Source organism: Cyprinodon variegatus, unplaced genomic scaffold (assembly GCF_000732505.1).
Source record: "Cyprinodon variegatus isolate N-32 unplaced genomic scaffold, C_variegatus-1.0 Scaffold119, whole genome shotgun sequence".
In the NCBI taxonomy this organism is placed as follows: Eukaryota; Metazoa; Chordata; class Actinopteri; order Cyprinodontiformes; family Cyprinodontidae; genus Cyprinodon; species Cyprinodon variegatus.
In genome coordinates, this window is record NW_015150572.1 from 294,233 (window position 1) to 309,255 (window position 15,023).

The window sequence follows — 15,023 nt, forward strand, 5'->3', positions numbered from 1 at the left end:
GTTTTGCAGACATAACAATGACACTAGCCAAACCAGTTAAACAAAAATAATTCTCAGCAGTTACAAAAAAAAGTCTGAAACTGAAAAATGCACAGAATTATTCAATCACACAGTGTTCAGAAAATGCATTTTCCACTATTCTGCACTTTAGATGGCTGTATCGATACTTTTTAAAATGAGTATTGTATCCGGATACAACGTTTCAGTATCGATACTTTTGACAACCCTAGTTAGTGGTGTCCGATCATCATTTTGATTACCCAGTCCGAAACGAAGGAGGGATGTTTCTCAGATAGTGTACACACAGAATTAAACCTCTTTAAGTATTAGCAGAATTTATTTCAGTCATCATCCACTCATTGATATAAGCATATATTGCAGAGGATCATCTACCTTTCAGGCCAGCCTGACCACTGCGATAATAAAGTGACCCTGATCTTAGGTCTTCTCATCTATATATCTCACAGTTGGACCTTTTAGGACTGTTATCTAAGTCTCTCAGAGTCTTAACAGTTGTACAGAATCGATACTACTCCCAAATAAGTTAATAGAAAATGGTGGATGAAGTTTCACTGAAGCAGACCTGTAAGCTTTCACATAAAACACAGGACATGAGCAGACCTATACATTAAGCAGTAACACAAAATAATGAAGAAATTAACCTTCAACAGTGTAATATTCTGTCTGATGAGAACAGACAGAACTTAAGAAAAAAAATATATCTGTTGATGCTTGGAAGGATTAATAAAATCTGCTTTAATGAAAACCACCAATCTTATTCTTGTTGAATAGGATAATACATTTTTTTTCCAATAACAGCAGTTATTTTGGCTTAAGCATTAGCACTGTTGCTTAACTAGCTTAGGCCGAACTAAAACTGAACTAAATTCTTGCTGAATACGGATGTTCAATGAAAGCTTCTTGGAGTTTGATCCTGTAAATCAGCTGCCTGAAATCAGTATTGTACCCGCAACAAATACATTTTTATAGCAGTCTCTCTTTACAGAAATATATACGTTTTATTGCAGCAGGGAGATGAATAGCAGTCGAGATTTGGACTCCAGTGGAACTTCCAGATTTAGCTGCTAAGACATGCTAATTAGACTAAATTCATGCTAATATAGCCTACGGAGCAATCAAAGCGCTTTTACCCTGTAAGTTTTCACCAGCAGCAACAATCACAGGTTCTTGGTACAGTTTTTATGTATGAGAAAGGTTTAAAGAGTTTTGAAGTTTAAATTGGTTTCTAATTTTATTTAATTTTGACCTCTGATTTTCAATTCTATTACAGTTTTAATTCATTTTTTAGTATTTTATTATTTAGTTTTTATTTTCCGTTTTTGTCTGTTTTGTAATAAAACTTTCATAAGGGCGGCAAGACCAAAAAATAATGAAAAATCCTAGGTAAGAACAGACCACTGCAGCAACACAAATGACCTGACGTACTGTACCTGCCACCTACTGGTGTAATGTGGTCCATAAAAAAAAATGCGAAAACAGTAACCGGAAGTTAGACCTCGTAATAATGCACTGTGATAAAGACGTAAAGGAAAACTCACCACATTCTTTCTTAAAATTCAGTTAGTCTTAATTTGTTTTGTAAACTCTTATTAAAAATAAAGTTTCAGTTAGTTTTAGTTTTTTGCAAGGTCTGTTTTTGTTTTCAATTCAGTTAATGTAAATGTTTTTTAATTCTAACTCTCGTCATTTTGTTAGTTTTAGTAAATGAAAATGGTTATGAATATATATAAAGCTCTGTTTATTAGCCTGTAAATGGAGGGCTGAAATCAACAGTAAATAGGTTCATAACAATGTGTGCAGTGTTAGATTGTCCTCAGACATAAGTGGAAAAATGTTCAGAATGCTGGAATTTTGATCACGACTCATTTGAGGGGTTATATAAAGGCTTGGCTTCTTCGTGGAGAACAAATTAAATGAGTGATGACTTAACGCTTTTGCTCACTACTGCCCATCCTTAAGGTTATCAATATTAAAGCAGTCATTGAAATATTTTTGTTTGTGACAGACTTTTGCCAGGTGGAGCTCCGCTTGCTGGCTCACTTCTCCTCCGACCCTGAGCTTCTCCACATTTTTACCAACCCGCAGTCCGACGCCTTCACCATGCTGGCCTCTCAGTGGTAGGTCTATCTGACTCTAGTGCACCTTTATTTCCCAGCCAAGAAAACTGTTGCCACTCTGCTAGGCCTCTCTCTCAGTCGTCTTCTCTCAGACTCACAATCTCCTTCACTTCACACAGTAATATCAACCACACCAACGGACTCGGTTTCCATGCCCTAGGAGGGTCCTGTGATGGTAGCCTTGGTGATCACCTAGTTTTGCTGTTAGAAATGAAAAGGATTGCTGTGTTTTCCTCCTTTTCTCTTACGTGTGTAGTTTGAATTTGCTCACTAGTTTCATTATTTCTGATCCTGCATATAAGTTGTGTGTTAAAATGACCAGTTAAGCAGATTAACACATTAACAGCTCTTTTCAGACTTCACACCGTCACTGCACTGATCTCTTTTCACCTTTAAGACTTTCAACTGGTGTCACTTGAGCTAGACTTGGGATTACTGGGATTACTTCCTCTCTCAATAGAGTCCGTTTCATCTGATCCTTTTACTTTCACCGCACAAGATCAACAAAAAACACTTTTTTTAAAGGTTCTTGCTTCCTCATCCTTCAGTTGTCAAAAAAATTGTAATAAACAACCTTTTGTTACCAAGCTTTTCTCTGTTACCAAGTGTATTTTGGAAAAAAAAAAATCTACCACCATTCTAAAAAGTTTGCCATTTATTCCTTGCTTTACCTTCCTCGGGAAATATCTAAAATAAATAAGAAATTGAAGAAAAGCTCAACCTTACTCTCATCTGACTAAATGCAGTTTTGTTAATGTCCCAATAGGTTTATTTATCTCAGAAAACACTGACATTTGTTTTGGTAGGTCAGAAAAAACTTTTGCCAAATCTTGCAAACAAGTAGCTTGCATGTAGACGACATCTATTGGTTGCCCATTTTTTTATTCTCTTCTCTAACATTGATCCTTGAACTACTTTTATTGGTGCTTTAACCAATTCCCTCAGCTTTGTTTACATTAGCTTACATTGTTTTAGACTCTGTTTCTCTGACTATAAATACGGGAGGGTTAACTCTTTCCTTTACTTACATCCTGTTTAAAAAGCATTTTCTCATGCCATTCCTATTTTAAAGAGGGGCTAGCTTTTTCATCTTTATTCTATCCTGAAAAAGGTAATAGATAAATAAGTAAAAATACCTAAAACTTAGATCAGCCTCAAAGGTTCTGATAAAAATATTGGTTAGTCTTATTTTTTAGGAAGTGCAATGAAACTATGTATTTTTCTGACTTTTTAAACGTGTGGAGAGTGTTGGTTCCCTCAGCCATAATCTGCTGAAAAAAAGGCAGTTTAAACCGATTTTAGTTCTTTATTCCCTATTGGAATATTGATATCATTGCCCAATAAGAAATGTGTATATTACCTGGTAATCCTGTGCACTAGGGGTATATGCTCATCTTTAGGATATTGAGACTGCCTGTTGACCACTTTATAACAGAGGAACATGTAAAGATACCAGATTTTTTTATTTTATTCCTGTTTTTACCAGCCGTGGGGTGTTTAGGATCTTCAGACACACCAGTCATGTTGTGTCTGCTTGTGTGTGTGTGAGGCTGTCTGTCAGCACTGAACAGCGACAGCAGCTTCTCTTAAGCCCCTCCAGAAATGCCACTTTGCAGACGTGTCATCCCACCCTGTCTGAGCCTCAGTACTACGAGTCACATCCCATAACCGTCACTCCCTGTCCATCTCTCCCTCCTGCTTTTTACTTCCAGTAGTCCATTATGTTCCATTTTGACTTCACAGCTTTGCATTTGATTTTGCTTTTGTGGTAATGCCTGATATGTCTGCTCATAACTTTCAATACACTTGGCTTACATTAAAGAATTTGGTAAAGCCTAGATGATGATGTCATGGCTTTGTGATCTTGGACCGGGTTAGTTACAACACTGGAGTTATGAGACACACTCCCGTGGATGTATTAATAAGGCAGCATCTCAGACGCACTGCTTCCTTGGGGGAGAATGTTAACAAAAATTGAAAGAAATCAGCAAAAGTGTCATGAGTTGAACTGGCCATCTGCACGACTGGGTTACCCTTGGGTTCAATTTCCAGATGTGCTTCATTTGCCTGTTATTCTCAAGTATAAACACCAAAGAAATGTCCATGGGCTGAAAAGCCACTCAGCAAGGAGGAAGACACTGTTAAAGTGCTCAAAGGATTAAAATCGGAGACACGTCAAAGTAAACTCTCTAGTCATAAGAATGAGCGATGCATTGAAGGCAAAAATCACGAGAAAGCATGCCAATTATAAAGTACGGGGGTTGCAGCATCATGATGTTGGGTTCTCTGAAGATAGTTGCACATCATTAAATATTTGTAGCGATATGGAAGCAACATCTCAAGACATCAGCCTGGAAGTTGCATTTTGGGCAGAATTAAAAATCCCAATGAAACAGAATCAAAAGCATATTACTAAATTAGTTGCAAAGTAATAGTTGGGAGGATGTTGGCCTAGTGATTAGAGCAGTGCGCATGTGCTCTGAGAAGGTTGCAAGTACCTGGTGTCGATCCCCACAGCCTCCACTCTCGGTCCCTGAGCAAGACCCTTAACCCCACACCCAGGCGCCGCGCAATGGCAGCCCACTGCTCCGCAAGGGGAATGGGCTAAAATCTGAGGTAAATTTCTCCAATGTGAGACCAATAAAGTTCAGTTATTCAATTATTATTAATTTAATGATAACAAAGTCTATGTTTAGGGGTGGCCATCAAAGAGTCCAAATCTTGCTCCTATAAAATGAGCTTAGGTAGAGCTGAAAAGGTTTGTGTAAGTAGGATAGCTGACAAACTGCCTCAGTTACTCTAGTCCTGTAAGAAGGAAATTACCAAAGCTATATCAAAAACTTGTAAGATGTTTTTGAAAGATTATCCAAAATGTTTTACCCAAGTCATGCAGATTGAAATGATTTTCCTTCTAATGCCAAGGAAATACATCTAACTTTTTGGATTTAAAACAAATATCTTACTACTTTGACATTTAATGAATTCAAACAATTTTTGAAATCCTGAAAGAAAAAAACAACAACAACCTGCCTTTGCAATGTTAATATCTCACTACCACATCACTCAGTTCTTTTAAAAAGGTTGACATTTTATTTTTTTTTTTTAAAGGTGAAAGTTGTTTTTGTTGTCACCCAGGAAAGGGAAGAGTGTGGATGAGGTGACCCCGGAAGATCGAGAACATGCCAAGCGGGTTGTCTATTCAGTGGTTTATGGAGCAGGTCAGTATTTACCGCCACTGACTCCCACTAAATTAGGAGTAAACAGGGATCCCATTTCATTATAAATAGATAAGAAAATTAGTTACTTGATGAGAAGATTAGAATGACAGTTAAATGTAGACAGAAATATGTTTTTTAGTTACCATAAGTGTTTTAGCCTTCTAAGAGAGCTGTTAGCAGATAATTTGGTATGAGGTTGACGATTAAAGGTATAGTGCAGGATTTTTTCGAGCATTTTTGAAAAGATCTGCCCTCTCCTCTTAAAAAAAATGCACATGCACAACACTGTTCCCGCTTCCGAGAGGGAACGCCTATTAAACACGTGTGAGAGCGTGCATGAGCCTATTTATTCTCGTGCACGCTCTGTTTAAAAGTTGCTGTTTGCATTGCTCGTTCAATGCTTTCCAAAAGACTATTTGCATTTTTTCCACTGTGTCAGACTCACCACCGATAAGTGAAAATGGGGACGAGCACGTAGGACGGCCTTACGTAAACATATCACTAGAATGATTGACAATTAGGAGGACCGCTTAGTTTGATGATCCACCTGGAAAAACAACATCCTCCACTATACCTTTAAATGAAAAATCATGTTTCTTTCACCTACTGTCAAAGACTGTTTCTCTTATTTATTGTCTCTGATTTGTTTTATGATAAGTGCTCTATAAATAAAGTTTGGCTGTTTGACTTAAAGCACATGCTGCACATTTTGTCACCATACTAACATGGGACATTTCCGAAAAGCCAAGATGAGAAAAAAAATCTTTGAAAGGGCTTTAAAAAAAAAAAAGAACCTTAAGAACTATTGATCCTGACCACTTTAAGAGATTACAAAATATTGACATTTAGAAGTAAGGTATTAAGATTTAAATAGAGATTTCATGCACTCATGTGGAAGAACAGAAAAATCTACAAGACGTTTTACCAATACCTTATTGCTAGTTAGTTTAACCGTCTGTGTTAGGTAACTGTTTTAATAATTTCTGGGTATTGGCTACTATGCACCATATCTAGTGTTAATGTTTACTTTAAAAGCCATTTTTACCTATAAAAAGCACAGCAATACTGTTCATATTTGTCTTTAGTTCTGAAAAAATGCAATTTGTTCCAACTCCTTCTCACTAATATGATGACTGGAATAAAATGGTAGAAATCTCTATACATTAATTTTTACATTAAAACTGCATATTACCGAGTTACATTTGATCCTTGCATGATGTGACCACTTAGAAAACAAATTAACAAAGAAAAGGTGAAAATAAAAAAGTTCAGTTATGATATGTTCACAATATTCAACATATAGCAATGTATTCATAAAATTTAAAAAGTTTTTAAAATAAAATGTAGATTGCAAAATGTAGTATTTGGACCTTTTATGAATTGAAAAGAAATACTGAAAAGAAAAAGTGTAATTAAGGTTAACTACTAATGACATAATTAAATGCAGAGCAGCACTTTTATAAATTTAGGTTGAAATTTTCAATATTTTTAAGAGAGATTATTTTATTTTCATGAAAACCAAACATGTAGAGGGAAATTTAGAGTTAAAGGTCTCTGAAAGAAAATATTTTGGGTGAATGTGGAAGAGTAAAGAGACACAGAGAGGGGGAGGATTAGAAGAGATCCTGATCAGCATAGACAGACCACTCTTTATAGAGGGATGCGTTGCTATGGTTACTAAATACCAAGGAACGCTCTCTATGAAGACAATCAGGCCAGGGAGGAGGGGCGAAACAGCAGCAGCGCTGTGCCCTCATACACAGACGTATGTACACAAATAGGTCAGAAAACGGGGGGCAAAACAAAGATGGTGGGCAACACAGTGGTTTCCTGGAGGTTAGACATAAGTTAACTAGATATTCAGGCTTTACTTTATTCGATAGGTCTCAGTTTATTTACATAATTTTAATTAGGTATTTTATTTGCTCTTCCTTTGTAGAAATTACCTACAAGAGCAAATCTGTAAGGTGTTTTTGTTATCAAAGTATAGGTTTTGAGAGTATAAGGGCCTAAAAGCATGCAGAAAGTAAGGAGGAGAGAAATTATAAACTAGTGCAGTGCCAGAGAAAGCATCACAGAGGGTATCGGTAATAAAGGTTAAAGTTCACTCCAGAGCTGACCTCATTCAGCAGGAATGTGGGGCCCTGCATACACATACCAGCACACAGAACACAACAGGTCCAAATAAAGGACCTCTACAAGCACCTTGTCACATTTAAATTAGCACTGTGACTTCATATTCAGTTAATATTACAATGATTTCAAAAATGCATCCACGAATTTTATCAGATATCTTCAGCCTTTTTTCTTGTTCTATTTCCAGACAGCCCCTCCTATCTGCTTATTTATTTAAAGTTCACATTTATTTACTTTAATACCAAATAATGACTTCGCATCTTTTTGGGAACAGTTGTGTGGGGATTTGTCTTTCATTTTAGAAGTCGTTTCGTATCCACTTAAGTTGAGTCATACTAAATAATTCAGTATATGTTTTCATTATATTCCCCACATGACACATTTATCTCAGTTAACTATTAACGATCAACAATGATAATTAAGGATCTATTAAAAAAAAAGAATCTTTAACTAGAACCACTTTTGTTAGAAGAGGTAAAGCAAAAACTTTACCAAAAGGACTTGGAGTTCTTAACTTATTATAAAACACAAGTCTGTTGGTTTACAAACACAATAGAGACCAGTCTGCAAAGAAATACATAATCAAAATAAAAATAAAAAAGTGGGAGTAGTTTTACATTTGTGTATTTCTATTATGGTTTAAATATAATTTGAGTGTTTCCTCCATATTACAGTAGCCATGGTTCATAACCCCGGTTCATGTTTTTCGCTGTAGGTCGTGAACGTTTGTCAGGGATATTAGGGGTGAGCTCTGAGCAGGCTCGTCATTTCCAGGACAGTTTCCTCCGGACCTACGGGGACGTCCAGGCCTTCATCCAGAGAACCATCCAGCAGAGCCACAAACAAGGTATGTGTTACCACCCATATAAAGCAGTGCTAATAGTTTGCCTATCTGAAATCCACAATTCATGTAGATCCTGGTAACTGAGTTTTGCTTTATTATATTCATGAAAGAAATATGTTATTTAGAATTATATGGAGATTATGAAAAAGACGAGACATGAAGAGCACATTTCAAAAGGTTGCAAGAAGAGTCTAGCCTTATTAAAGGCCATAGAGCTTTGTGTGGTAGCGCCCTCATACCAGCTGTTTAGCATGGTGGTGAAAGGTTCATGATTTGGCCATTGGCTCAACTATGACAACCTCTTTGTATATCAAAGGTGTTAATGTTCAAACGGAGGCCATTTATCTGACAGATAGCAGGGACTAAACTGAATAATGATCTCAAACAGCATCATAAAGGAGGAATAAACTAATAAAGAATAGGTCAATTAAAGCTGGAATGTAGCTAGCTTTAACTGGCCTAACAGAGCTGTACAGCAATAGGAAAACATCTGCTTTAAAATGTTGCCTCTACAGCTGGTCCTCTAAGCCGCTGAATCACAGGGCTTACCCAGTTATTCCCATGTCTGTGCTCACTGTGAATTTCTTACACCATCATGTCTATGTAAGTGTTTGGCTAAAGAGTCAGGAGGATGTGCTTGCATTGGCAGGAATGAGACAAACTGCCTCTGGTCAATACTTGAAGGGTGGTTCAAGAAGCACGGGTTGGACTGGAGAGGTTTGATGGTTCCGACGGGACACTTTATTTATATATTCAGGCTGAACTGCCAGCACAGCACACCTCAGACTTGCACATGCTCACATAAAATAGTGTAAAGTCTGCACTTTAAACTCTCACTGAGCACAACACAGAGCGGAAAGGAAGAGTAACGATGTCACAAAGCACCACATTTGAGCCGGTAAATTCATTCTAGACAATCTGACTTAAAAAGATAAGCCTGCAGTCAAACAGTTTCACCTCTCTTATTTGTTGTTGATGCTCTGTGCGGCTTGTCTTGCCCACATAAAAGAGTGTGAAGTTCAGATATGAATTATTCATTCTTATGATGTCTTGGTAGGTTTTTTCTGCATGGCACGCTGCCATGCTGGCATTCATTAAAAAACAATCTTATTTTGTGTCTAGTATTTTTTCTTCATACTTCTTGCAGCTCCTGCAATTTCTGCAAACACTCTTCTCTAGTCACACACAAAGCCAGGCCGCATCACCCTACGCAGCGTCACACCCCAATCCTCGCTCTGCACGTCCCCTTTCTCTGCAGGCAGCTCCTTGATCGATGATATGTAATAAAACGCTGTGCACAGATCAGAGACCTCCTCCTTTTCAGGGGTAGAACAATATGAGCTGAACTAGCGGTCAGTTGATATCTCTACAGTCAGGAAATATCCGTTGGGTTTATTTACACCACTTGCTGCTCCTGATTCTGCTGCTTGCTTCTTTTCACTTTCTTATTATCTCCCCGGTTGCTGATTTTTTTAAGCTGTCCCAGCTTTATCCCACCCTGGGAGTGAAGGTTTAACAGTCCTTGGTTGGCAGAGGACTTGAACCTTGACATTAAATGGTCTGACTGGGAAGAATGTGTGCCCTTGTTTCAAGTTTATAGTTTGTACCTGATGAGCAGTAATTTGTCCTGAAGAGTGGTTAATGGCAGTGTAAGCAGGGATGAGGGGAGTGTTGCAGGCTCTGCTGCTGTCATATGTACAAAATATATTTTAAGACATTGTGAAGGTGAGCAAGTCTCTCAATGTGGCTAAATAGGTTGAGAGGGAAGGGAACAAGCAAGGCAGTTAGCTCGACACATAAGAAGGAAAAAAAAAATCAAAATAGTTTATTGATTTTTTTTTCATTCAGCTGAGTTGTTCTTTTTTCTCTTGTGTGTGTTGTCTTGAATCCTGTTTCATTTGTTTTCCTTGATGTTAAAATGTTCTACAGCCAACTCTGTGGGCAAGACAGCTGTTGCTCTTTAGATGATGCAAATTTCTTAAAAGCTGTTTGGATAAATGCCAGAGCATCTCTTTTCAGAATGTCAAACATAATTTTCAAACGAAAGATTTTATCTTTCTTATCTTTCTTTCTTTAAAGTCCCAAAGGCTTACATTTTTAAACCTTTGTTGTTCGACACACATAGTGTCTGGAGACATCTAAAGGATTTAAATGGTCAAATATTTACCTTATTATATTTATTATAATAGACTTAAAAGCAGAAAGTTTATTTTATATATGTATATATATATATATATATATATATATATATATATATATATATATATATATATACAAGGTACAAACAAGGCGACATTTATGATCGTTGTTTATTCCTTTAAGTAATTTCCCTCTTTAAGTAATTTCCCTCTGGGATTATTAAAGTATTTCTGATTCAGATTTTTTACTCTGATTGTTTATGTATTCGTCGCAATAAATAGTCAAATATTAGAGATACACTAATCTGAAAAGCTGGGCCATTATTAAATATTAATATTGGTGTTTTGGCTGAAAATTTATATTTGCTCACATATTTCCCGATATCAATATTTTGAAAAATGTGCAGTATCACTTACTGGTGTCAATGCCAATATAGCTAACAAACACTGAACTCATTAATATTCGTGCTATTATAATATAGTAGTTCTATATGGTTTGATTGGCACTGGAGCTGGAAATTATTTCAATGAAGCAATTCCTTGCAGCTATCTACATTTTCATATACCCAAAATTTTTATCGAGGAGGAGTAGTAACAATCTTTCATTCTAACTTACTGATTAGTCAAAAGTCAGTTAATAATTACAATTCTTTTGACCATCTAACCCTTAGTTTTCCCACTTCCAATTGGAAAGCAAAAAATTTTTTTATTTTTTTTTACTTTGTATCATCCATCTGGTACCTACTCTCACATTTTAGATCAGTTTTCAGAGTTCCTATTTGAATTGGTGTTAAGTACTGAGTCATAGAGAGGAAATTAAACATCCATGCTGACATTAAAGGTGATAGCTTAAATGCATCCTTCCATGCTGTCTTAGACTCCATTGGCTTTGTTTAAAATACGAGTAGTCCTACACATTCTCATCTTCATACTTTGGACCTTGTGCTGACATATGGCATTGAATGTGAAGGAATAACAGTATTTCCTTACAACCCTATCCTGTCTGACGAAATTAACACTGATTCCCAACACATGTCATCTCAAGGAACATCTCAGAGACAAATCAACCTGATCATACAGTCAAATTGATTCAAAGTTTTATAAGGAGAACCAGCTGATTGCATCAACTCATTAACCCAAAAGTTTTTGCTGCGAGCTTGTTCAGGAGGAGCATTTCTTTTAAGTCAATGACTGAATGCAGTCAACTGGTTTTCGTAACCAATCTGACAGTATTGTCTCTATAAAGGGCCTTGAGTTGACATATGTTGTGAATTGGTGCAATATAAATAAACTGAATTGAATATCTTAGTGACTTAAACTATGTATCTTGATATACGTTTTGGCCCTATTGTGCAGCCTTCACATGCCCCAAGAGCCTCATACCTATATAGTAAGCTAGTGTTTGTACTGACATTGTCAACAGTGACATTGTGCTAACACTAAATTCAGGATGTATTGAATGGCCCTGGCAATTTGGGTCCTTAAGACTTTTCATGAATCTTTTAATCACACATCACAGAAGGGTGTCATACTTATTTGTTAAAGTCTTTCAAAAACTTAAGGAAGTTGGCAAGATACATTGTTTCTTTTGTTAAAATAAGGCCATCATTAAAAATATAATTTCCTAAACTTGAGTGGGAATTCATTTCAAAAAACCAACTCAAAGTGTTTCAAAAATCAAAGTTTCCATTCAGCTTTCATAAAATTCCTTCTTTGGAAAAGTGAGAAGTGGGAAAGTATTGTTTTTATTAGAAGTGAAGAAAAATTTCAAATAAAAAAACAGATCCAACTGTGGATTGTTTTGGTTTTTAGCACCTATCCTCTTGTTTAAACCATAAATCAATCTAAAAATAACCCTTGGGGGGAAAAAACAAATTTGTTTTGTTTTTTGCTGTCCATGCAAAACAACAGTAGGGTTTTGAAAAACATTCCAGTAGGACTCAGGTCATACCTGTCTGATGACAGAAACGCTGTCTGTGGTATTCTGTGACTACAACTCACTAGACGTCATCATTACTGAGCCCCAAAACAAATGATCACATTCCTTGTAAATGGTCACACGCATGTTTCATAAGTCAACTCACAAAGAGCAGCCGATTTGGGTGTGCTGCTATCTGTTTTCCACCCCATTTCTAATACAATAGTTGATGTTATTGTGCATAATTGTGTGTGTAGGTCATTCAGGTTTCATGTCCTGGGTGGCTTAGCTCCGAGTAAGGGCTACTGGAGGGATTTAGGTGTAAAGCCTGATCCATTGTCCAGTTTGGTGGAATGTACTAGTCAACCATATGTGCAGGCATGTGTTGTTTTTGCATACTTGCATATAATAATGTTTGCTTCTGTCCACGTGTTATTCATAACAACTTTTTGCCAACATGCAAATCGCTATGTGCAGCATTAAACTAATACTACACATCTACCTTAACACCACATACTAACTGAGACACATAATGGTGGCAGCATTATGCTATGGGATTTTTTAAAAAAATTGTAAAGAAAAAAACATTTTCAGGGTATGTTTAACAGATGCGTTAAAAGTGTTTCTGCCTTTCTGCTTTTGGTTCATAGCAACCATAGATCACAGATAGTTAGAATCCTCTCTAGCTACTGGAAAAAATTATTATCAGGTGAGCAACAAAGTTTTATGTAAAAACCAGCTTCCAGCTGCTGATTTGGCAACCTACCAGCTTGGTTGTTCTTTTAACTTCTACCAAATAAAGTGCAGACTTGGAGAGACCTTCATACATGGAACTTGATATCTACTGTATTGTAGCTCTTTGCGATATGCATGTTTCCTACAGTATTTTGCATTTCTTGTTGGTATATGTTTAGCAGTAATCAGGGCTGAAAAAAAATAATTATAGGAACAAAGAGCAATTAGAGGCAACAGAAGATTGAGACTGAAGTAGAGGTTCATCTTCCCACAGATATACTCTTAAAATGCAGCCAAAGCTACAACAACATTATTCAGATCTAAGTTTTTCTAGCTGTTGGAATGGCTTGATCAAAGTTCAGATTAAAGAATCTGTGGCAAGTGCTGAATTTTAAAGAAAGTTCTTCGTCTGATGTAAGAGAGCTTGTATTATTAACAACTTTTAGCTTCTGCATCTACAGACATACTTTAAAAGATTGTAGCTACAATCATAGCATAGGGGATTTAGGTTAGCATGCTGAATGATTATGCATTTAGTACATTTCATACTATTTTTTTTATGTTTGAAATACAATTTTTTCCCAGTGCTGTACTACTTTTGTAACATACATAAAATACACCGGATGTTGTGGCTGTGATGTTGCAAATGCACAGAAATCAATGGGTTAAATGGTTTCATAAAGCAATATGTATATGGTTTATCATGGAAACTGTCACAAAACATAGACATTGTGTGCTTTTTGTCTTGTTTTTTGTTATTCTAGGCTATGTGGTGTCTTTAATGGGCCGAAGACGTAACCTCCCCAACATCAACTCCCCAGACTGGGGGGTCCGCATGCAGGCTGAAAGACAGGCTGTCAACTTTGTGGTTCAGGGTACGACCTCTGAAACTTAACCACTTGTCAGAACCGGTTCTACGCTGTTCAGTTCGACCCTGAGATGCAGGGGTCCTAATCGATCTGGAAATATCTTGAATTTGGTGAAAATATAATTTTTAAATCGAGTAATGTTTACACAGCGAGAATATAGTTGAAAAATATTTGTTGCTTAAAAGTCTAGAATTTTATTTATCCATCTAGGCATCTATTCATTCATCTGCCATCCATCTATTTAAACATCCATCCATCCACCAATTCATCCACCAATTTATCCATCCATCCATCCATCCAAAAATCTAATAATTCATCAATCATTCAACTTCCATATATTCATCTATCCACCATTCATCCACTCCTCTATTATCCATCCATCCCATGATCTATTCCTTTATCTCTCATCCATGTAGTCATCCATCTATCATCCATCCATTCATTAATCCATCCAAACAGCTATTCATCCAGGTATTAATCCATCCATTCATCTATCCACCATTCATCCACCAGTCACTCTATCATCTGCCCATCCAAAAATCTGTTCATTCCCCTGTCATCCACATATCATTCATCCATCTTCTATTTATTTATCCATCCATAATTTTTCCATCCATCCAACAGCTTTCCATCTCTCCATTAGTATTGTCATCCATCCATCTATCCAAACATGTCATCCACCCAATTATCCATCCACCCATCCTTTACTTTAATCATCCACCCATCCATCTTTTTATTAAACTATCTATCCATCCATCCGGGAATCATCAATTTATCCATACACCCATCCATCCACCCACTCCTCCAATCGTCTATCCATCCCTTTATCTATCATCCATCCATTCATCCATCATCAATCTATTCATCCATCCACCCATTCATCAATGCACCCATCCATGCAAAATTCAAATTATTAATCTATCATCCATCTATTCATCCATTCATCCTAACACCTATTCATTAATCAACCATCCATCTATTTATCCATCCAAACAGCTGTTCTTCCATCCATCAACCAAACATTTAT

The 15,023-nt window shown here is 36.6% G+C and overlaps 1 protein-coding gene across 1 annotated transcript in view; it reads left to right on the forward strand.

Annotated features, from left to right (window-relative positions):
* Positions 1 to 15,023, forward strand: part of poln (polymerase (DNA directed) nu) — a 66,192-nt gene that overhangs the window by 48,928 nt on the left and 2,241 nt on the right. The window contains exons 12-15 of the mRNA XM_015375445.1: positions 2,027 to 2,138; positions 5,274 to 5,356; positions 8,208 to 8,339; positions 13,892 to 14,002. Of these exons, the coding sequence (XP_015230931.1) occupies positions 2,027 to 2,138; positions 5,274 to 5,356; positions 8,208 to 8,339; positions 13,892 to 14,002 (438 nt within the window). The remainder of the gene's footprint in view (positions 1 to 2,026; positions 2,139 to 5,273; positions 5,357 to 8,207; positions 8,340 to 13,891; positions 14,003 to 15,023) is intronic.